Genomic DNA, 22,891 nt, shown 5'->3' on the forward strand with positions numbered 1-22,891 from the left:
TGGCATGTGCAAGGCCCTGGGTTCAGTTCCCAGGATCACCCAAACAGGAAGTGTGGCATCCTATGCTCCCGGAATGGCCCATGTCCACAGCCAGGCTTCCTCGGGGCATCCTGTTCTTTGAAAAGAAGAGTTGGAACCTCATGGAATTTTCTGTGGCTCAGAGGTAGAGAAGGCAAGAAGATTCAAAGAAGTTCCCCCAAATTTGGAAACAACCTTGAATTTGTAGACACCCTTCCATGTCCCACAGGGTGCCAGGATCTCTTCTTGATACCCTGTTCAAGGACAGCACATGGCAGCTCGAAAGATTCACACCAGAGGAATTGGCAAACATACTAACAATACCTTTTTCCTGGAGAGGTATGCAAATGTCTGCCAGCAGCGGCTGCCAAGGCCCCTGTCCTGCCCTGGCCCCTCCCCCAGCCTTCCTGTCCCTCTACCCAGAGCCACAGCTGCGGGCCCTTTCTTCATCACACTTCCGTCCTGTTAGAGCGCAGACTTTATACATACTCCCTGGCGCATGGTTAGGACACAGGGTCTTAGGTCCTCTGTCCTAGATTCACGTCTATTGCTGTGATAAAATACCCTGAACACAGACCAACTTAGAGAAGAAAGGGTTTGTTTGGCTTGCAGTGCTGGGTTGACAGTCATCATGGGGAAGTCAAGGCAGGGACTCAAAACATCTCATCCATGGACAAGAGCATAGAGAAAATAAACCCATCCATCCTCGCTTACTTGAACTCAGCCAGCTTCCTCCTCTCTTACGCTATGCTGGATGCACTGTGTAGGGGATGGTGCTGCCCACCAGGGGCTGGGACCTCCTACATCACTTAACCATCGAGACAGTCCCCCACAGACATGCCCACAGGCCAGCCTGACCTAGAAAGTTTCTCACTAAGACTTTCCTGCTACTGAGTCCAGGTTGTGTCAAGTTGAGAGTTGACACCAACCAGCCCTCAGAGTCAACCTCTTCTCAAGAAATCAAGGGATCCTTCCAACAAGTGAGATGATATCGTGACCATATTAGGTCTCTCCTGCACTCAGGATGCTACAACGTGCAGGATAAGAGCCAGAACCTTACAATGGCCCACCAGACCCCACATGAACCTGCTTTCAGCCCCAATCTCATTTAGTGTTACTCCAGGTGAGGCCATTTCATGCCTGCATCCCACCCCAAGACTTCTACCCCTGCTGTGCTTTCTCCTCCAGATAGCTACATGGCTCACTCCTCAGTAAGATCTCCTCAGAACCTTTGAAAACTGCACCCCATCTCTTCCTACATTCCTGTGCCTTCCCAGCCTTTCCTCTTTAGCATGTATCACCACCTGACACTGACTTGTGACTATGGGTGGCACGAGGACAGAGTTTTATGTGCTGTGGCCAATTCGGCATTCTCAGGACATCCTCTACCAGACACACAGTACATATATAAATGTATGCATATTGTATAGATAGAATTTAGTCTGCGCAATGACTAACCCAATCCCAAGGGAGTCAACCTACCATATTATATCGCTCCAGGAGCTCAGGGGTCACGGGATAGCGCAGCCTCATCTTGCGATAGAGCGCGTGCTTCTCGTAGTAGCTGACCAGCTCCACCAGGCTCTCAAAGTAGGCAGAGGTCCCCAGCACAAAGTGCCGGCCATCCCGGTTGATGCGACAGTGTTTCACCTTGCCCCTGGCCCTTGAGGGGGAAGACCACAGAGGATCATCAACCAAGGATGCTAGCAGCTACACAATCGCTATGTAAGCAAAACCAATCAGCCACAACCTTGTTATCCACCCTCATGGGACCGAAATAATCAGAACTCAGTCCTTCTTTGGAACACAAGACTGTGGGTGTCTTTTCAGTTCAGGAAGAATCCATACATGATGATCAACACCCAGCTCTTCTTTCAACTTGATTGAGGTGCCATACTATGACCCACAGCTAAACTTGCCTCCCCATGTTATTTTTTAATAAAGTTTTACTGAAACATGTCCACTGTTCATTTGTGTCTACGCTGTGGTCATCTTCTCTTACGTAGCTGCAACAGGGTCCATACAGCCTGTGAAACCTGAAGTATTTGCTCCATGGGCCCTTCCACAAACTGCCTTCTGATCCTTACTCTAAAACCCCAGTCAGTCCCCAAGTCCCTGGGTCTTGTCTGCAGGAGCCCAGAGTCACAATGACTCTTTCAAAAAAGGAGGTAAGTTGTTGCTTTTTTTTTTTCATCTGTTTAAACTAGAGGCAGAAAAGATTCAAAATAGGACAGACAACAGATTCTTCCATCTGACTACTTTAGAAGAGCAAGAAAAATAGAGTTTGATCCTAACTTTATAGCCAAGAGTGTCTGGACTGGGGAGGTCCTGCTCTTCCAGAGGACCTGGGTTCAATTCCTAGCACCTACATGGCAGCTCACAACTGTCTAGTAACACCAGTTCCGGAGGACCTGACTCCCTCTTCTGGCCTCCATGGGCACCAGGCACACATGTGATTACAGACATACATGCAGGCAAAATACACACAGAAAGAGGTAGATAGATAGATAGGTAGATGGATGGATGGATGGATGGATAGATGGATGGGTGGGTGGGTGGGTGGGTGGGTGGATGGGTGGATGGGTGGATGGATGGACAGATGAACGGATGGATGGACAGATAGACAGACAGACAGGCAGACAGACAGAAGTGCAACTGATCCCGTAAGGAACTCAGACAGCTCCAAAGCTGTGTGGGGTTTGGCAGGTCATTTAACCTCTCTGGGCTTCTAGTTTCTTACTTAGAATAGTTGAGTCAAGCCACCACAGAGCAGCCAGGGTCTGGAACATAGTTATACAGATATATCAGTTACTGCCCTCAGCAGAACACCAAGAAGACCTGGAGTGAGGGAGGGGAACACTTGGGGACCGGGCTCCCAACACCAACCCTTGTGGAGAGGGAAGAGTGTGGTGCTGGTGTGAAATCTGGCCCATCTGAGAGACAACAGAGGAAGTAGGAGCTGTTGTGGGGAGCCCAGATCCGGCCTATCTAGGTTCAGTTCCTCGTCCCCACCCCCATGCTTTAACAAGTCGCTGGCCCTGCTGTGCCTCATGTCCTGCCATAGAAAATAAGAATGCTGGGCGAGTGAGATGCCGGCCAGGCAAAGTATCTGACACGCAAGCTTGGTGACCTGAGTTCAATCCCCGGAACCCAGGGAAAGTGGAACTGAGAACCAACTCCACAAAGTTGTCCTCTGACCCCACAAGACACGATGCAACATGTATGCCCACATACAATAATAATAAAATTTCTTGAAAGAAAGTAAACAAAGATGGTGGCCACACCCCTCTAAATCCCAGGGTTGCTAGAAGTTAATACAGAAGTTAGAACAGACTGGCCATCGGGAGTGTGAGACAGAGAGAATGTGCTGAGGACTGGGGACGCATACACCTCTGTCACCGTTGTCCTCAGCATTCACAATGGGGTCCAGGACATGGAGAGGCAGCTCGGTCTGCACTCCAAGCTCCCTTCCTTGGGCCCCTTACCTGTCCTTCCTACGCCTCCTCTGAGGAGCACTCACCCCCACAAACACAACAGTGCCTGCCTACCAGAGGCAGGAGGCACCTACCTGAAGGTGATGGCATAGGAGTCGGTCCCCTCCCGCTTCCGGATGAGGAAGGCTCCGTCTCGGGGAATCCGCATCAACATGTCCTCCGCTTCCCCCCTGCTCAGACTGTCATAGTACCACCTGTGCCCAGAACAGGAAAACAAGCCGGTTGAGAACCCTCCCAGACTGAGAGCCAGCGGGAGACAAAACACCAACAAGCAGGGACACCTGGGGCTGACCGAGGAAACAGCCAGAGCAAACACACAGGGACTTCCCGGACCAGATGCACCTCCACAGACAGCAGTTCCCACTGAATTTTATTTTATTACTTTATCACAGCACTGGGGATTAACCCAAGGTCACATGCACGCCCGGCAAGCACTCTCCCACTGAGCAACAGCCTCGGCTTTATGCTTCATTTTTCATTTTTGAGGCAGGAACTTGCTAAGCTTTTTTTCAGACATGCTATATAACCCTAGCTGGCCTTGAACTTGCGATCCGCTGGCAGCAGCTCGGCTTCCCCACCAGCTGAGATTAGAGGACTGAGCCATCATGTCTGGAAGAAAGGCAGCAAGTGTTTACAAAGACCCCAGGAGTCTGAGATCTACGTGAAACTCAGGAGAGTAAGTCTGCTCATCTCTGCCCACCTGCCCAGCCCCAAAGGCTGGCAGAGCTACAACAGTGTGCCTCAGGTCACCTGGGGCAGGGGACACAGGGAAGGCTCAGAAAGGCTTTGGTCACTAAAGCTACAAGATGCCAAGTCTAGAAAGGCAACTGGTACAAAAATAGAAAAATGATGATGATGATAATCATAACAAAATGTGTGTCACTGTAAATTATCCAGCTTCCTCCAAAACAAAAATGCTAGCAGCCACCAGCTTAAAGACTATCCTGGTATTTCTGGAATGTGTTGACCTCTTCGCCGGGCATGGCCTGCCATGCTCCTTAGTGGCTAAGGAAGGTAAAGGAACACACCCTTGTGGGTGCTGTTTGGTCTCCTTTGATCACAGGAAGGAGCCATGACAAGCACAGATGCAGGAGACCCAATCCAGCCTCGAAATCAAAGCCCCAGACCTCAGGGTGCTGAAAGAGAAGAAAGAGAAAGGAGGCCATGGAGAGGAGAAGAAGAGAAAGCGGGATCTGGGGAAAAAAATAATAAAGCCAGGTGGGCCGGGCAGTGGTGGCACACGCCTTTAATCCCAGCACTTGGGAGGCAGAGGCAGGTGGATCTTTGTGAGTTTGAGGCCAGCCTGGTCTACAGAGCGAGATCTAGGAAAGGCGCAAAGCTACAAAGAGAAACCCTGTCTCGAAAAAAAAAAAAAAAAAGCCAGGTGGTGGTGGTGCACGCTTTTAATCCCAGCACTCGGGAGACAGAGGCAGGTGGATCTGTGAGTTCAAGGCCAGCCTGGGCTACAGAGCAAGTTCTAGGACAGCTGGGGCTACACAGAGAAACCCTGTCTTGAAAAACAACAACAACAAAGTGGGACCCAGAGAGATGGCTCAGCATTTAAGAGCACTAAGGGCTCTTGCAGAGGATCCAGGTACTGTTCCCAGCACCCACACAGACGGTGGCTTATAACTGCCTGTAATTCCAGTTCTAGGGGATCTGACACCCTCTCCTGGCCACTGTGGGTGTCATATACATACAGTGCACATATGTGCATGCAGGCAAAACCACTCATAATTTTTTTAACTTAAAAAAAAAGTGCACACTACTCTTGCAGAGGACCTGAGTCCAGTTCCCAGGATCCACGTCAGACGGCTCACACCTGCGTGTAACTCTAGCTCCAGGAGATTCAACTCCCTCTTCTGCCTCCACGAGCACCTGCACATTCACATACCCACACCCAGACCTACACACACACACACACACAAACAAAATAAATATTTTAAAGAGCGAGCAAGAGAGGAGAAAGAGAGAATGGGACAAAAGTCTGGCTGATAGGAAGAGGTGGTCCCCAGGAATTCTAATGTCCCACAGAGCCAAAGTGAATGGGCTCCTGGGTATGAGAACCCCCATATAGCCACCTGGTGGGTGTGACCCACGTGGGTATCTACCTCCCACCCAGTCCTAGAACCTACGGCTTAGACTCATGTGGGTTGGGGTTGGGCACTGGGTCGGTGAGGCGCAGCTCGAACTCTGCACAGCGTAGGTGTGCCTCACGGTAGTGCTGGATGAGGGCGTAGATGCTGTTGAACGTGAGGTTGTCCGTCAGGTAGTACTTCATGACCCCACCCTCCATGGTGGACCGGATTCGACAGTGCTGCACCCGACCAGACCGCCTGTTGGGAACGGGACAGGGAGGGATGTCATCAGAGCCAGGCAGAACAGCAGCCTGACCACACCACCTCCCACCCACCAGCCTCGGGGAAGGGGGCGGGGAAGGGGGCGGGGAAGGGGGCGTCACCAGAAGGAGAGGGTGTAGTCGTTGGGGAAGGTCTCGCTCTCCCGCACCAGGAAGGTGCCGTCCTTGGCCCCTGTCTCCGCACAGTACTCCTGCAGCAGCTTCTCCGCGCTCGTCCTCCTCTCCACTTTCTTATGGAACCATTTCTCCCCAAAATGCAGCTCCGTGGGGGGAGTGTCCTGAACCACAAGGAGTCAAAGGGGCTTGTGACAGCTCCCGCTGCCCTCTCCTAACAACTCCTCATTGATGTCAGTTTCCAGGAGTCCGAAGACAGGGAGGTTCAGGAGTCCCCAATACCAGAAGCCTGAGCTCACCCTGGGCTGTACTCAAGAAAAGCCCAAAGATGGGCAGCAGCTGGAGGTAACATCCAGGACAGGGCAGGGCAGGGCAGGGGGCAGGTCCATCACCTCCCCCTGGGGAACACTGATCCTAGACCATAGGTCAGTCAGTCTCTATAGGGAGCAGGAAAGAGCCTTGAATCCTATTGGGTAAGCCCTAGGGCTTGTTAGCCAATCAGGAAGAGCTAGTTAAGCTTGGCTACGCAAAGCAATAGCTCCTTAGGGATGAGGGGTGCTTGGCCAGTCCAGACATGTGAAGCCATACACTTAAGTCTCCAGGTGAGGAGTCTCTTAGGACAAGCCTTCTTGAGAAGGCAAGGGCGGGCAGGTCTCCACTTACCTGGACCAGCTCCTCCTCCACAGTCTGTTCAATGTCGTCACTGAAGGACAGCTTGGCGTCAGCAATGGCACAGTAGTGGCGAGTCCATTTCTAGAGAGCCAGGCTGGCATTAGTCTCCCCCAAGGTCTCAACCCTATCGACTCTGGGGACCTGTGGGACATCACCCCAGCATTCACTGGGGACGACCCTGCCCCAGTTTTCACATTTACAATGATTTTACAAGACCTGCTCTTAAAACCATCTACTTCTGGATTCTTGGTCTTTTTCAGGACTTTTTAAATCAGCGTCTAGAAGCAGATAAGAGTGAATACAGAATTTCTGCTGCATTGCCAATTTGCAGCTTTTCAGGGAAGATGAGATCATGCAACCTCATGAATAGCTTTTCCTAATTCACCGAACTTTTCCTCAGTCCTGGAGATCGAACCCAGGGCCTTTTACATGTTAGACAAGGGCTCTAACCACTGAGCTACATCCACAGCCCGTTACTTGCACTGTAAGACTTTCTGAATCATTTCAGCCAACTGACCTAACAACATGCTTATATTTGACTAAATTTTTTAAAATTATCGTATAGAATAATGGGTTTTGCCAGGTATGGTGGTGTACACCTTTAATCCCAACACACAGAGGCAGGTGAATCTCTGTGAATTAGAGACCAGCCTGGCCTACATAACAAGTTCCAGGCCAGCCAGGGCTACATAGTGAGACCCTGTCTCCGAAAACAGTTTTTAATGGATTTCACTATGACATTCTCACACATATGTGTGTCATTATACGTGACCAGGTTCACGTCTCTGTTACTTCTTCCTTCAGGATCCCTCCTCCCCACACTTCTCTCCTTCTCCACACATAGTTCTGCTCTACATGTACATCACTCACATATATGAAACACACAAATCTAAATGTCTATATTTACATGCATTTATATGTAATAAATACATGATGAAGCCGGGCGGTGGTGGCGCATGCCTTTAATCCCAGCACTCGGGAGGCAGAGCCAGGCGGATCTCTGTGAGTTCGAGGCCAGCCTGGGCTACCAAGTGAGTTCCAGGAGAGGCACAAAGCTACACAGAGAAACCCTGTCTCGAAAAAAAACAAAAAAAATTAAAAAAAATAAATACATGATGAATAAATATATTTTGAAAGGGTTTTTTTGTTTGTTGGTTGGTTGATTTGTGTGTGTGTGTGTATATGCCACATGAATGCAGTGCCCATGGAGGCCAGAAGAGGGCATCAGATCCCCTGGAGCTGGAGCTACAGATGGTTGTGAGCCACCCAACATGGATGCTGGGCACCAAACCCAAGTACTCTGGAAGAGCAGCAAATGTTACTAACCACTCAAATCATCTTTCCAGCCACCAGATACATATTTTCAAAAATCTAGAGTTTAAAAATATATGAGATAAAACATCAATATACTTATTTATCTCTTAAAATCACAATCTCCAGATGTAAATGCTATAATTTCATTCTTAGAGACTGAATCAGACTCCACTGTGTGTATGTGACATTTCATTGTGATTTACTTAAATTTTATCTACTTCACATATTTATTATCTATTCCATGTTTATTTAGAGGATACTAGAACAGACATGGGATAAATTCAAGTGAATATGGGTGTTTGGAAGTGTGGGAGAAGCATTAAAGCTTGAAAATTTTACTCCACCACAAATAATAGTAATAATAAGATGATGATGATGATGATGATGATGATGATGATGATCTGAGGTGGAACAATCTCAGATTGGAAGGCAGCAGTAAGTTAAGACTGCTAATATATGTGCTGGAAAAGGACGTTAGTGAACACTATAGTTTAAACCGAAGCCTGTTCCTACAAGGACTATGTATTCAAAGGTTGCTTCTAACTGATAGGGCTTTGGGGAGGACTGGGTCATTGAGTACCCACTTCATGAAGGGGTTAATCAACTCATTGGTAAGTTCATAATTGAATAGACAGTTGGAAGGTGGGCCTGGCTGAGGTGAGGTCACTGAGGCTGTGCCTCTCAAGGGCTGATATCTTATCTCTTAACGTCTCTGCCTCCCATCCACCACGAAGTGAGCCAGTAGGCTCCTCCACACGTTCCCCATCGGGATGCTCTGCCTCACTATGGACCAACATACAAGTAACACAGAAGCAAGTGACTCAGACCGAGCCCTCCAAGATACGAGCCAAAGGAACCCATCTTTCCCCCCAAGCAGCTTTCTCAGAGGGTCACGTAGTCATGGTGACAAACATCTACCTAACACAGCAGGCAAGGGGTGAAGCAGAAACATGACCCACAACAAGCTGAGTGTCACAGCACTGTGGATATTCTGGTTGCTGTGGTTACAGCAGATGCTCCTGTTTGGGAAAGGTCCCTGGAAGACCAAGGCAGAATAAGAGACAAGGGGCACTCAGTTGTGGTGCATCATGAAAGAGGTATGAATTGAGGGGATACAGCAGTCCTCTGTGTTGGTCTATGTATAAGTACATAGTAGATTGAATATGAAGTTATTTGAAAACATTATAATGCAGTAAGAAGACAAGTCACACAGCTCCAAAGGGGGCAAAGGCAGACTTTATGGCGGGAGCCTAGGATGGCTAGGAGTCAGCACCCACAGCTCTTTGGGGAAGTAGGGGGACCCAGGCCCACCTGGTCGATGGAGTCCCACATGTACAGCTCTCCCTGGGTCTTGTGCTCATCTTTCTTGTCCTCCACGTTGACATCGACGTCACCTCGGGGGCCCAGCTTCTTATGCTGAAGGGGAGAAAGTTCACATAGCCCTCCTCACTAATGACTCAAGTTCAGAGTCTTCAAGCCAGCACGAATTCACCCACCATCAGCCACCCAGCCTGCACCTGCTCTCTCCTACCTCAGATCCTTTGATGGTCCATCATTCCCTATAAGCCCAGCTCCGTTCTTGGAACCCTCTCCTCCCTCAGAGGCACCCTCCTTGCCACTCAGTCTGAAATTAGCCCACCCCCCTCCCATCGCAGCCTATTTTCTTTCCTGCAGGAGCCTGGCTTCTGTTTCCTTCTGTTTCAGGTTGGGCTTTGCAGGGAGGTAGGGACTGAGAGAGAGGAGAAACTGACCCTTGTAGGTTAACAAGATGCACTATTTCCCCATCCAAACCCCCATGTCGCTTCCCCCTTGCTAAATTCTAACTCTCACTTCTTGGGGGCCATGGAAGCCCCACTGGAAACCCCTGCCCTGTACAGAGAGTAAGATGTCAGGATCCTTGGTCCCTGAATCATTTTGGGAACCAAAGCCCAGAGCTCCTAAAATATTCCCCGTCTTAATGAGGAATATAAACTTGTGTATGCTTTATTTCGCTATTTATATGCTCTCTTTAGCCTAACAATACAAATATGCAAATGCTGAAGTCCCGGAAGGCAGATAAAATCATCCGGCCCCTCCACAGAGCAGGAATACCAGCCCCAGCATCCCACTGCCACTCACACCCTGTTAAGCAGCTATCCATACCCCACATAGTCTGGGGGCTCCCAAGGGCAGGAGTGGGATCTGGGCCACTGGCACCCCTCCAACACTCACACAAGACGACTCACAGACAGGCCTGGTGAGGTTTACCCGAGAATGAAGGAGTTCTGTGTGTTTTGTTCTAAGACAGAGCCTCACTATGTTGAGGAACTCAACCATCCTCCTGAACTAGAATTGATAGTATGAACATGGTGCCAAGCATTCTGCACAGACCCACTCACACCTGCTCCTACCAAGGTCACTAGGTTCAATATCACCCCCATTACAGGAGCGGGGAAAGAGGCACCCAGAGATGAAATGATCAAGATCTTGCCCAAGAACAGAGAGATGGTAAAGAGGGTGAGGCCTGGAGTCTGACCCTGGGCCTCTGACACCAGCCCTTGATGATGGCAACCCCTGGTAGACAGCAAACCCCCCCAATACCTACCTTGATAATGATCTTCTCCCGAAGCTGGCTGGGCGAGGGCAGCTGGTCAGCACTGGCCTCCGTGGGCTTCGTCAACAACAGGTCTCCCAACACTTCCTTGAACACCTTGGCCATGTGACGCTGCTGCTCCACACTGCAGTGCTCCTCGATGGACAGGATCACGGGGAAGCTGCAGGCGGCAGAGGACATGGTCAGCCAGGAGACAGGAAGCAGGAACCCTCCATAAACTGCCTGTACCGGTCAGCAAACATCCATTTCTCAGGCACGGCAGCAGGGCAGACAATAGATCAGTAAACGAGACCTCCAAGGCATGACCCTCAAATGAGCTCCCCCTCTTTATAAATCCATGACAGCAGCATCTTTTCATCATGACAGGAAGCTGCCGCACCATCCCTGTGAACACAGGGCCCTCATGGCCTCAGTGGTTGATGGAGGGAGGAATGCCCAAGAAATCGCTGAGGCTGTGTGGACAAGGGTATGTGAAAGCCCTGCAGACCGACTAAATGGCTTCCTGATGAGTAGGAAAAGATGTTCACAGTATCACTGCCTCAGCCCACCCATCCAACTCAAGGGACTCGGGCAGGAATCACCTCAATCAACATCCAAGCCTGTTGAAGGCTGACCATGCACAACACTTAGCATGCCTCACGCCATTTAGTCTTACGGCCCTGCGAGGTCCATACAATCATCACCGTGACTGGTAAGGTGTGGGGATTACGGTAAAGAACCACAAAGGCTGACCACCCACAGAGCTGGACTCAAACTGGAAGAAAGCATCTAGAACTCAGTCTCATGGGGTCTAAAAAGATGGCTCAGGGGTGAAGAGTTCATAATGCTCTTTCTTTCAGAGGACCCCAGTTCAGTTCCCAGCACACACATCTGGCAGCTTACAGCCACCTGTAACTCCAGCTGCGGGGATCCAATGCCTCTGGCCTACTCCAGCACCTGCGCTCACGTGCACACATACCCACACAAACACACATACACATACACATAATTAAAATAATAAACATAATTTTTAAGACCACTATCATTTCAGAAGGCCACAAGGGCCACTTGCCAGTAACCCAAGCTCCCCAGGGTTTAAGAAAACCAGACAGTGTGTATATGCATGTGTGTATGTGTATCTGTATCTGTCTGTCTGTGTGTCTAGCCCTGGCAGCTTTCCCCTTACAGACACACCTCTGGGAAATCAGCCACTGACCTGGAGGTAACAAAGGCATGGTCTCGGATGGCCTGAACAACATCATCAAACTTGATCTTGGTGGTCCGTGTCCAGCCATGGTAGATTATAGGTTTCCCGTCGGGTCCATCCCAGCAGTCCACTGAGGAGAAAACACAGGTGCTCAGCACCCACAAGCGCAGCCACCAAGAGGGAACAGGCAGACAGGGCATGTGGCTGGGCTGAGAACCTGAGGTGAGGCCCGGGTACCCACACCAGCTCCATTCCCAGGGTTGACCCAGGTGCACCCACACACACATGGTCATGTCTACAGGCTTACAGAACATAATACACTTCCCTAAAAAACTCCTTCCAGTGCATCTTTCTTCGTCAGGTATTCATAACGGGTTTTATTTTCTTGTATCAGCTGTTCGAGACTCCCCTCTTTCACCAGTAGAAACAGCATAGAGCAATGAGACAGTTTCTTAAAGGTTTGTGGTAAATTATGCAACTGGAAATAAGACTGAAGGGGGCTTGAACAACCCCCAGGACCTGGAGTTGGGGGCTTCCGACTTCATTTTCTCACAGCTTTTTCCCAAAGAGAAAGTATATAAACCCAGGAGGCCCACATGTAACTGCCACTGAACTCCGGCACAGGAGAAGCAGGCTTGAAAACACTTGAGGCACAGTCTGTGGTTTGGGCCGTTTTCCCAGCCACATACACAACTATGACTTAGGAAAGTGCCCCAGGCTTGGTTCCTGGAGTAGGACTGTATAAGGCCAAGGAGGAGGTCCTTGGGTCATTGAGGGAGTATCCTTGAGAAGGATTGTGAGAACCCAGCTTCTTCCTCTTCCTCTCTTAGTTTGGTGGAGGCATTGGGCTCTACCACATTTTCTTGTCATGACCTGTCATCAGAAGTCCAAAACCATGCTCCCGACCCAAGACACAGAACCGGGAGAAAACAATAAACCATCCGCCATCATTAAGTTCATCATCTCAGGTCTTCCGTTACAGGATAGGATGCTAACTAAGCCAGACATCTGGGAGCTTTGGTGACAGAATGAGGCTGGGAAGGAAAGACCCAAAGATGAGCTGAACAGGTAGTTCATGGGATAAAGCATTTACTGAGTAAGCATGAGGACCAGAGTTCAAGTCCCCAGAACCCACGTAGATGCTGGGCAAGTGGAGACAAGGGATCCATGGGGCAAGATGGCTAGCTAGACTAGGGCTACAGGTTCCCTGAGAGAGTCTTCCTTAGAAACAGTGATTGGGGAATACAGCTGATATCAACTGCTGCTGGTGTTTATGCACATGGTGATAGACACACATGTGAACACACATGCTTGTACATGCACGCGCGCGCGCACACACACACACACACACACACACACACACACACACACACACACACACAAAAGAGGCAAAGAGGCAATAAGAAAGGCAGACAGGAACAAGGCTTTGCCACCTGCCCGGCCACGGCTATACCTGACAGTCCCTTTCACGGTTGCTCTCAAGGCCTCACCTATAGACATGTGGCTCCTGGGTGTGTTGTGCTAACAGGGATGTGTCTGTGTCCCTCTTAGCAGAAAACGACCCTTGCTGCTGGCCCCCAGCTTCCCACCCCATCAGGACACTTTCTAGGTGCCCCAACCTCTTGCCTAGCCAGATGGCACTTCTCGCTTGGGGACAACTATCTTCTGGGGACAATCCTCAACCGCCTTCTTCCCTAGAGTTTCTCTGCACAATGATCCTTCAGCTTGTCCCCCTCCCCATCCTCACCAGCACAAGGACCCCTCAGCCTGTCTCCCTCCCCATCCTCACCAGCACAAGGACCCCCTCAGCCTGTCCCCCTCCCCATCCCCACCAGCACAAGGACCCCCTCAGCCTGTCCCCCTCCCCATCCCCACCAGCACAAGGACCCCCTCAGCCTGTCCCCCTCCCCATCCCCACCAGCACAAGGACCCCCCTCAGCCTGTCCCCCTCCCCATCCTCACCAGCACAAGGACCCCCTCAGCCTGTCTCCTATCCCCCCTGGACCCCCGACCAACATTAAAGTCTTTAACACCAAAAAGCAAAAGCAAATGCTGAGCTTCGTGGCTCTGGCCATCACATCACCTTGGCCAGGACAGAGTACTCACACTCTATGCAGCGACAGCCGGCACGCAGACAGCGGATGTACGCTTCCGTGGAGGACTCACTACGCAGCTGGTCCCCAGTGAGGTACCTGAGGGACAGAGAATGAGCCGGGTCAGGAAGGCAGTACTGCACACAGTTCATGCTTGGAAACTGTGGTGGTTTAAATGAAAACGGCCCCCAGAGGCGATTACAGAGGGGCACTCTTAGGAGGTGTGGCCTTGTTGGAGGAAGTGTGTCCTGGGGGCGGGCTTTGAGGTCTCAGACACTCAAGCCAGGCCCGGTGTCTCGCTCTTCCTTCCTGCTGCCCGAGAGTCCGGATGTAGAACTCTCAGCCCCTCTCCAACACCATGTCTGCCTGCACTCCACCAGGCTTCCCACCATGATGGCTACAGACTAAACCTCTGAAAATGTAAGCCAGCCCCAACTAAATGTTTTCCTTTTTAAGAGTTGCCTTGGTCATGGTGTCTCTTCACAGCAATAGAAACCCTACCTAAGACAGAGACCATCTGAGCCCAGGCACCATGGGCCTGAGAACTTCTGACCTAGAAACATGCAGGCTAAGGTCTGAACCACATACATGCTATCCTGAGATCTTGGGTTTGGGACCACCACAGTGGCTACCTAAGCAATCCAGATGCAATGAAGACAGTGTGTTCCTTCTTGGAGACCTGGGCTGAAGGTGTCAGGGGCAAAGAGGAAGCGAAGAAGAAGCTATGGCCCCCTGTAGCTGCCCACTGGGCTCTGGGTGCCAGGCAGGCTCAACAACTCCTGATAAAATTTATGGTGCCGTGAACCTAGTCAACAAAAACTGCCATAAAATAGGGGGTTTTTTTTAAACAAACAGTAGTCATATTTCTGACTCTGGCTTATTTCATTGGACATAATGATTTATGGCCCCATCTATTTTCTCACAAATGTCGTGACTTCATTCCCTTCACAGCTTTGTAAAATTCTATTGGATATACATGTTCACACACACACACACACACACACACACACACACACACACACACACATTACGTATGCATTACATTTTCTTTATCCAGTCTTTTGTTAGCCCATTTATTGCTTAGGTTATTATTTAGGATTGTTTTTGATGTTTTGAAAAATACAAACGGATGCATCCTGGCCTTCTCTCCATGCCACGCCCGCTCTCAGGATGTTCCTTCACTGTCTCTAGGCTTGGAGAATCCACCGCCCTAAGATATGAACTTAAGACACACCACCTACCCACTCCCCGGGAAAAGATTTCAGCTTCCCAAATACCTAGAGGATGGCACCCTGGGGGTCTGGCTCATGCCCCACCCCTGAAAAGACACTTGGGGAAGTGCCTGCCTACAGCACTTTGCAGCCTAAAGGTCAAAGCTTCTACCTCATCCTGAAAGGCTAACTAAGCACTGATGTCAGAAGGCAGCATCCCCTCTCGTGCCCTCGACCCACCCTACTTTTTTACAACCATAATTATCCAAAGAAGTGAATGAGAACACGTTACTCTCTGGCAGACGTGGCTGGAGGCTCCCTGCTGCCCTGTGACTGACAAGCTTCTGCTCAGACTGGCCATCTATTCTGCCGCTCTCCTCCCAGACTCTTCAGCCTTAGAAACGCCTCCCAGCTGCTCCTGCCCCAGGGCCTTAGGGCATGCTGCCCTCAACACGAAATTTCTTCTCACCAGGCCCTCTGCTCAGCCACCAGCTGGTGCTTGTAGCTGACACTCAGTGAAAGCCTTCCTCTCCAAGCACCTGAGGATGTGAGTACCCCTGCTTCGTTCACTGATGAATCCTCACACCTGGCAGGCAGAGACCCTGGCCCAGGGTTGATGTTCCACAAATACTGGCTGACAAGCTGAGTGAACACTTCCACGACTTGATGATCAAAGCATAGAAAGGCGGCTTTGCAAACTTGTTTTGGAAGGCTCCCAACACTAGCTGGAAAGGGAGCTGGATTCTCCTACCCCTCTCCCGAACCTTCTGAACAATGTGGTACTCACTCCCCAGCCCTTCACAGCTAGATCTGCCAAGGCTGTGCATGAGAGCACCAGCCATCTTTATCACCCTCAGTGCTGCGGGGCCAGCCTGGGCTCACCCAGAGACTCACGTATTGTGGGAAGAGGAGATCCAATAATGGGACAAGGGGTTGTTCATGTCCTGCATGTCCACGACATCGTACTTCTCATCCCAGATGCTGTTCTCCCGGGAAAACAGGTACGTGAGGAACTGAAAGAGACACCAAGGTGGAGTCATGGTAGGACAAGAGACTTCGAATCTACTTGTTTCCAGCTGGTGCCCACGCAGCCGGATGGCTCTGACACACGCAACCAATAGATGGTCCCCAGACCTCGGTTTCCTGAGGTTTCAGTACAAATGGCTCACATTGCAGCCATCCTTCTCAACATATGCACTTCACAGACCTACACGTCATTTCTCTTTTTATCGTGTATCCCAGAATGTCTGCTGCTGCCAAAGCACTGGCTGCCACACAGGAGCTTCCCGTCATACCAGTGACTAACCATGGGTGAGTCCAGCACTCGGCGTCAGAGACAGAATATTACAGATATGAGATCATCAAAGGGTGGAAAGACACCGGGCCTAGGGGCTCAGGTCTGTCATTCCAGATCCTCGGAAGGATGAGGCAGGGAGATCACAGAGTCTAGACTCGTCTGGGCTCAGTGAGTTCATGTCCAGCCTGCACAACTTACTGAGAACCTGCCTCAGAACACAAAGCAGGAGGGCTGGGGATTAGCTAGTAGTGGAGTGCTTGACTAATGAGTCTGAAGTCCTGGGTTCAAAAATCTGTGATAGTGAACATAGAAGAGGGGACAGAATTTCCTATCCTAACTCCTAGCACCTGAAGAAGAAGGAGGAGGAGGAGGAGGAGGAGGAGGAGGAGGAGGAGGAGGAGGAGGAAGAGGAGGAGGAGGAGAAGGAGAGAAAGAAAGAGAGAGAGAAAGAAAGAAAGAAAGAAAGAAAGAAAGAAAGAAAGAAAGAAAGAAAGAAAGAAAGAAAGAAAGAAAGAAAGAGAGCTGGAGAGGTGGGTTCATGGGTAAAGACAAGCATGAGTTTGAACCCCCAGAACCACATGGAAGACGGATGTGGTAATGAATGCTGTAATCCCCATGTTCCTCCACTGAGATGTGAAGTGGAAACAGGAGAAACCCCAGAAGCTCCAGGGCCAATGAATCCGGCATCTGCAGCAGCCATTAATGAGACCCTGCTTCAAATAAGGGGGCAGACAAGGACCCACGCTCAAGGCTGTCCCCTGACCTACATAGACAGACAGACAGACAGAGACAGAGGTGAGGGGAGACAAATGAACGGTAAAAAAGAGTGGAGTTCTGGAGGTATAGGTCTGAGGTAGAGTGCCTGCTAGCATGCCAAAGGCCCTGGGTTCAATTCCTACTACTGCAAACACAAAAAGGCAGAGAAAGGGCCCAGGAGCTTTCCCATCTAACCACTCCTAACACTTAGAAAATAATAAATCGGAAATACTGACTGCCTCAGAAGTACACGTTACTGCTATAAACTAAAGAGCCCCACTGGGCGGGTGATAACCCATGTCCCTTCTGCCCCTCCTCTGCCACCCGTACAAGGACAAGTGTCATTTAGAAACGATTTGCAGGTGCAGCCATCTTGGCGTTTGTTCTGTTTGGTTGGTTTCTCCCTGGTGGCGTTCGCCCTCTAGTGGCGAAATCAATAAACTCACCCTGTGAAAACCACTCTCCAGGCACCGGACAGTGACACTTTCTGAGGGGAAGAGACAAAGGTCGACACAGAGCTGAGCTGAAAGGTCCTGCTCACGTGACAAGCCCCAGCCCACTCACCTCGTCCACAAACAAGAAGGGCTCTGCAGTTTCCCTCATGGTGTCGTCGATGAACTTGGTCATCCGCTCCCGGACTTTGTTCAGATCCTGAGCCCATAGCTCCTTAAAGATGACAGAGATAACACAAAGTCACCAAAGAGACCGGCAACGTCCTTCTCAGGACCTCATCAAGGTAAACAAAGACTGAACTACCATCCAATTTCAAACCTACCTGCCATCCAGGCCCACACACCAAAGCCCCATCCCAGCACGGCCTTTGCCAGGGGTGAGCCAACGCCTTCTGCATGGGTCACAGTGGTACCTGCTGTCATCATTCAACAGCCAGCACAGTGTGAAAACAGCCACAGACCACATACAGGCTAGGAGCATGACTGCATCCCAGTAAAACTTCATCCACAAAGCAACCACCAGCACGTGCATGGCAGATCACTGTCTGCTAAGAACTCGCCATGCTAGATCAGTGTGAAGTAGCCGGGGAGCCTGATGGGTTATGCTGGTGCTGCGGTTTGATTGTAAAATGTCCCCCACAGGCTTGTGTGTTTGGACACCTGGGTTCCCAGGTGGTGGTGTTGCTTGGAAAGGCTATCCAGAGATGGGAGTCTTGTTAGAGGAAGTAGGTCACTGGGGATGGGCCTGGAGGTTTTATAGTCCAGCCCCACTTCTTGTTCTCTACTTGCTGACTACTGAGGCAATGTGACCTGCCTCCTGCTCCCAACACTATGCCTTACCCACCTGCCACCATCTCTCCCCAACCACGATGGACTATAGCTCCTCTAACCCTAAGCCAGAACACACCCTGGCCCCCTGGAACTGCTTCTTCTGGTCATTGTGATGAGAAGGGTAACTACACAGCCAGCCTACTGGGTGAGTCCCCTGGCTCAGCCAAGGTGACAAGTTGCATGTCTTCTTTGTGCCTCCTCACCCATGGAAGGCGGGGTAACAATAGTTACGTAGTGCATGGGTTTGGGGACGGGCCCATATGGAATCAGCTGTGTGCTCTTTGCTGCGGGAAACCTCCAGTTCATGACAGTTCATTCAAATAATCCCATGCCTGTACGGTTCTCTAGTGTATACCATTCTGCAAGTCACATAAAGTCACTGTCACATAGAGAAGAGGACACCCAGGCTCAAGACTATCTCAAGAGGATCTCAGGTCCCCAGAACTTGTAAGTAGCAGGGTCAGGTTCCAAATCAGTCAACTTGTCCCTTGGGCAAAGGGACTTAGATGGAACACCACACATCCCCTCCTCCAGGGGTCAGCCATGGAGTGCCACCTAGATCAACAAATCCAGTTCTACTAGCAGATTCTGCATAATGCTGGACATTCCGGAAGCATATCCTTTATTAAAAAAGAGCCCATAGCATCCAGTGACTTGTTTTCCTCTCCACACTCTGAAACCCCAAATATTCATAAGCAACAAGATAGAAGATGCCACACAGACCCAGTGCTGGCCGATGCCTTCTGGGTTTCAGATATTTTACAGCACATCTCCTTGTGACTGAGATGAGTGGGTAGTTAGATTGAAGAGGTCTGAGGGGGTGGATGTCAGAAAAAACAGAAGCCCAATGACAGACTGATATGGGGTGATGAGGCTGCACTTCACCAGCACAGGACTGAGAGAGCACAGCCAGCCCAGTGGTTAACTAATAGATCTCCCTGAATCACAGACACCAAAACAGCCAGCAGGCTGTGAGTTCCCCTGAACAGAGAGGTGTTAAAAGCACAGACCATGGGGTTGGGGATTTAGCTCAGTGGTCAAGCGCTCGCCCTGGGTTCAAACCTCAGCAGCTTCTGGACTGCTACAAGTAACTCAAAGTGCAGGATATTGGATGCAAGCACCTTGGCTGGCCCAGGTGCCTCAGAGAGGCTGGATGGCCCTTCTCTCCTTCCCCTGCAGAGCGCACACTTTTATCTAAAGGCTCGGACACTTGCTAATAGAACCTGGGATTGCTGTGACTGGGCAGAGACCAGAATCTTCCCAAAGGAGTTTGGGATGCCAAGATGCTAGGGGTGTTCAAACGCACCTACGGGATGGTGAGATGGTCCAAGGTAGAAAAGTGCCCGCCACCAGCCCAGTAACCTAAAAGTTGATTCATGGGACCCTCATGGTAGGAGAGCCTCTAGCAGCTCCGGCAAGCTGTCCTCTGGCCTCCACACATACACTGTGCCCAACAGAATTCATTCCCCCCTACAATCAACATCATCAAGTATTGAGGGTTCAGCCTAGGCAAACAAAACCTGCTCTCCATCACCCTCATTCAGTGTCCCATGCTGACAGGTGTCCTCACAACAGACATTAAAATCTTTTCTGGCCATTGCCCAGCACCCCAAGCCATCAACGGCTACTGCCCACCCTTAGGCTGCTGAGCTCCTGGTACATGTGCCTCTCTGATCTTTAGCTCCTAAGTGGTCAATAAAGCCCAAGCATAGAACAAAGTGTGAAGATATGGGAGAGTCGTATCAGCCATTCAGGGAAGCTGAGCCAGGATGACTGCAAGTTCAAAGCCAGCCTGGGCCACAAAGGGAGTTCATGGCCATATTGAGGAACTTAGTAAAACATGTCTTAAAAATTTTTAAGTAGTTTTGCTCTCTCTCTCTCTCTCTTTCTCTCTCTCTCTCTCTCTCTCTCTCTCTCTCTCTCTCTCTATCTCTCTCTCTTTAAGGCCTGGAAATCCGCTCAATGATAAAGAACCTGGCTAGCATGTGTGAGGCCCTTGATCAATCCTCAACAACAAACAAAGCAACAAACATATCCAGACACAGCCCATAGAACAACAAAAACACCAAGAAGATAGCCGGGCGGTGGTGGCACACACCTTTAATCCCAGCACTCGGGAGGCAGAGCCAGGCAGATCTCTGTGAGTCCGAGGCCAGCCTGGACTACAGAGTGAGATCCGGGACAGGCACCAAAACTGCACAGAGAAACCCTGTCTCGAAAAAAGAAGAAGAAGAAGAAGAAGGAGAAGGAGAAGAAGAAGAGTAAGAAACCATCCTAGGAGTGTAAAAGCTGTGATTTTTTTTTTAAGTATTTATACACTGAAAGCTGCAATGCTTCATTTACCTAGAGTTCTGTGCCAAAGGAAGAGGGGGAGACTCACGGGTGTGCAGAGCGTGGTGAGATAAAATCACATGACGTTCCTGACACCCTCCGGGGAGACTTCCGTCTCATCCCCCAGAGGGCCTGCAGGTTCGGTCAGTCAGAAGGGATGGCCTCCCAGGAAGACACTCCTGAGGTGGCTTCAGGGGATGCCATCCAGGTGAGGGATGTCTCACAGCCAGGTGAGGGATGTCTCGTTCAAGCCCCCAAGCACCTGCCTTGCTCTGGCAGTCTCCTTCCACTGTTGTTCAGTGAAAGTGGCGACAAGGTTCAGTGGGCATGGTCTCCTTTTCCAATCTGTATCCCCTTGGTCTCCTTCAACTGCCTTACTGCTCTAGCTAAAGCTTCATGGGCTCACAGAGACTGACGTGGCAAGGGCAGGGCCTGCAGGGGTCTGCACCAGTCATCTGTGTGTGTTATAGCTGTTAGCGTGGTGTTTCTGGGGGACTCCTAACAGTGGGAGCAGGTGGATCTCTTTTGCCTGCTCTTGGGACTCTTTTCCTCCTATTGGGTTGCCTTCTCCGGCCTTGATATGAGGGTCTTCACCTTGTCTTATTATATCTTGTTTTGTCTTGTTTGGCTCTCCTCTCTTGGAGGTCTGCTCTTTTCTGAAGAGGAAATGGAGGAGGAGTGGATCTGGGGGAGAGGGGAGCTGGGAGGGAGCTGGGAGAAATGGAAGGAGGGGAACTATGGTTGGGAAGTATTGTATGAGAGAAGCGTCTATTTTCAACTAAAAAAAAAAAAATGGTGGTAGGAGACTGGGAATTTGAGGAGGTCCAGTAGCACCGGACAGCAGTCTGAAGCCCCACCCCACCTCAGGGAGAGCGCAGCTGCTCTGTGTGTCCAGGGAGGCACTGTGTCCCTGACACCACATCTTGCGATCTTCTCACCTGTTGCTCATGTAAGAGAAACCTCTGGAAGTCCTGCAGGTAGACAGCAGAGGCATCGGGCCGGTCTGTGTTCCTGCCCTCGGAGAAAGTGACCGGGTGGTTAGAGGGAAGGACATTTGCAAGAAAAGGTCCACCTCCACCCTGAGCCCCAGCCCCACTGTGCCGAGCACACTACTAACCTGGAAATAGAGATAGAAGAGACTCAAAGAGAGGCCCCAGCAAGACAGTCTTAGAGGTCCCGGACAGCATTCAAGAGCTATAGGAGGTCTGAGGAGCGCAGCCACAAGTTCGGAACCCTCAGAGGGACAGAACCAGGAGACCAGAGCAGCAAGAGGCCAGGAAGTGACACATTGGGAAGAGAAGGGAGGGGAGGGGAGAGGAGAGGGAGCAGAGGGGAGGGGAGGGGAGGAGATAGGGAGCAGAGGAGAGGGAGGAGGAGAGGGAGCAGAGGGGAGGGGAGGGGAGAAGATAGGGAGCAGAGGAGAGGGAGGAGGAGAGGGAGCAGAGGGGAGGGAGGAGGAGAGGGAGCAGAGGGGAGGGGAGGGGAGGAGATAGGGAGCAGAGGAGAGGGAGGAGGAGAGGGAGCAGAGGGGAGGGGAGGGGAGGAGAGAGGAGGGGAGGGGAGGAGAGAGGAGGGGAGGGGAAAAGAGAAACCTATTGGTTTGTCACATTCCTTGAAGCTTCAGGAGGAAAGCCTGAGGTTCACAGTTCTCTCTGCAGAAACTTCTAGACCTTCCTCACAATACTCCACATCCTACCTACGCTTTTCACTCACTCATGCTACGCTGCAAACTTGGGTTCAGTAACTGCACACAGCACCCCCCACCCCCGCCACCAGAGGCCAGCGTGGCACACGGACACGGCCCTCAACAGCAGGGTGTCCGAGGTGTCTCACCCTAGGATGAACACGGAGGAGTCCCTTTTGAATTCGTCAAGGATCTGAAAAGAGAGACATGAAGAAAACAGGAGCGTCAGACAAAGCGGATCACGACACCAAGACTTCTGTTTTAAAGCTATCAGTGGGCTGGGGAGACGGCTCAGCAGGTAGGAGCTTTTGCTGTTCCTGCAGAGGACCTGGGTTCGGTTCCCAGAACCCTCAGAGCCATCTGTAACTCCAGTTCCAGGGGATCAAACACCCTCTTCTGAACTCCAGTCACACACATGGTGACACACGTACATGCAGGTAAAATACTCAAACATATAAAATATAATAAATCAAAATAATAATAATA

General features: G+C 50.6%; 1 protein-coding gene across 1 annotated transcript in view; it reads right to left on the reverse strand.

Moving 5' to 3' along the window:
- Positions 1 to 22,891, reverse strand: part of Plcg2 (phospholipase C gamma 2) — a 141,710-nt gene that overhangs the window by 35,712 nt on the left and 83,107 nt on the right. Inside the window, exons 8-20 of the mRNA XM_052728975.1 lie at positions 22,555 to 22,598; positions 21,660 to 21,732; positions 17,672 to 17,773; positions 15,949 to 16,067; positions 13,857 to 13,942; positions 11,760 to 11,880; positions 10,556 to 10,724; positions 9,283 to 9,387; positions 6,649 to 6,738; positions 5,974 to 6,149; positions 5,648 to 5,848; positions 3,587 to 3,706; positions 1,501 to 1,681 (exon numbers count right to left, since the gene is read on the reverse strand). Coding sequence (XP_052584935.1) covers positions 1,501 to 1,681; positions 3,587 to 3,706; positions 5,648 to 5,848; positions 5,974 to 6,149; positions 6,649 to 6,738; positions 9,283 to 9,387; positions 10,556 to 10,724; positions 11,760 to 11,880; positions 13,857 to 13,942; positions 15,949 to 16,067; positions 17,672 to 17,773; positions 21,660 to 21,732; positions 22,555 to 22,598 — 1,587 coding nt within the window. The remainder of the gene's footprint in view (positions 1 to 1,500; positions 1,682 to 3,586; positions 3,707 to 5,647; positions 5,849 to 5,973; positions 6,150 to 6,648; positions 6,739 to 9,282; positions 9,388 to 10,555; positions 10,725 to 11,759; positions 11,881 to 13,856; positions 13,943 to 15,948; positions 16,068 to 17,671; positions 17,774 to 21,659; positions 21,733 to 22,554; positions 22,599 to 22,891) is intronic.

Source organism: Peromyscus californicus, unplaced genomic scaffold, assembly GCF_007827085.1.
Source record: "Peromyscus californicus insignis strain IS unplaced genomic scaffold, ASM782708v3 Scaffold_8__1_contigs__length_139910024, whole genome shotgun sequence".
NCBI lineage: Eukaryota > Metazoa > Chordata > Mammalia > Rodentia > Cricetidae > Peromyscus > Peromyscus californicus.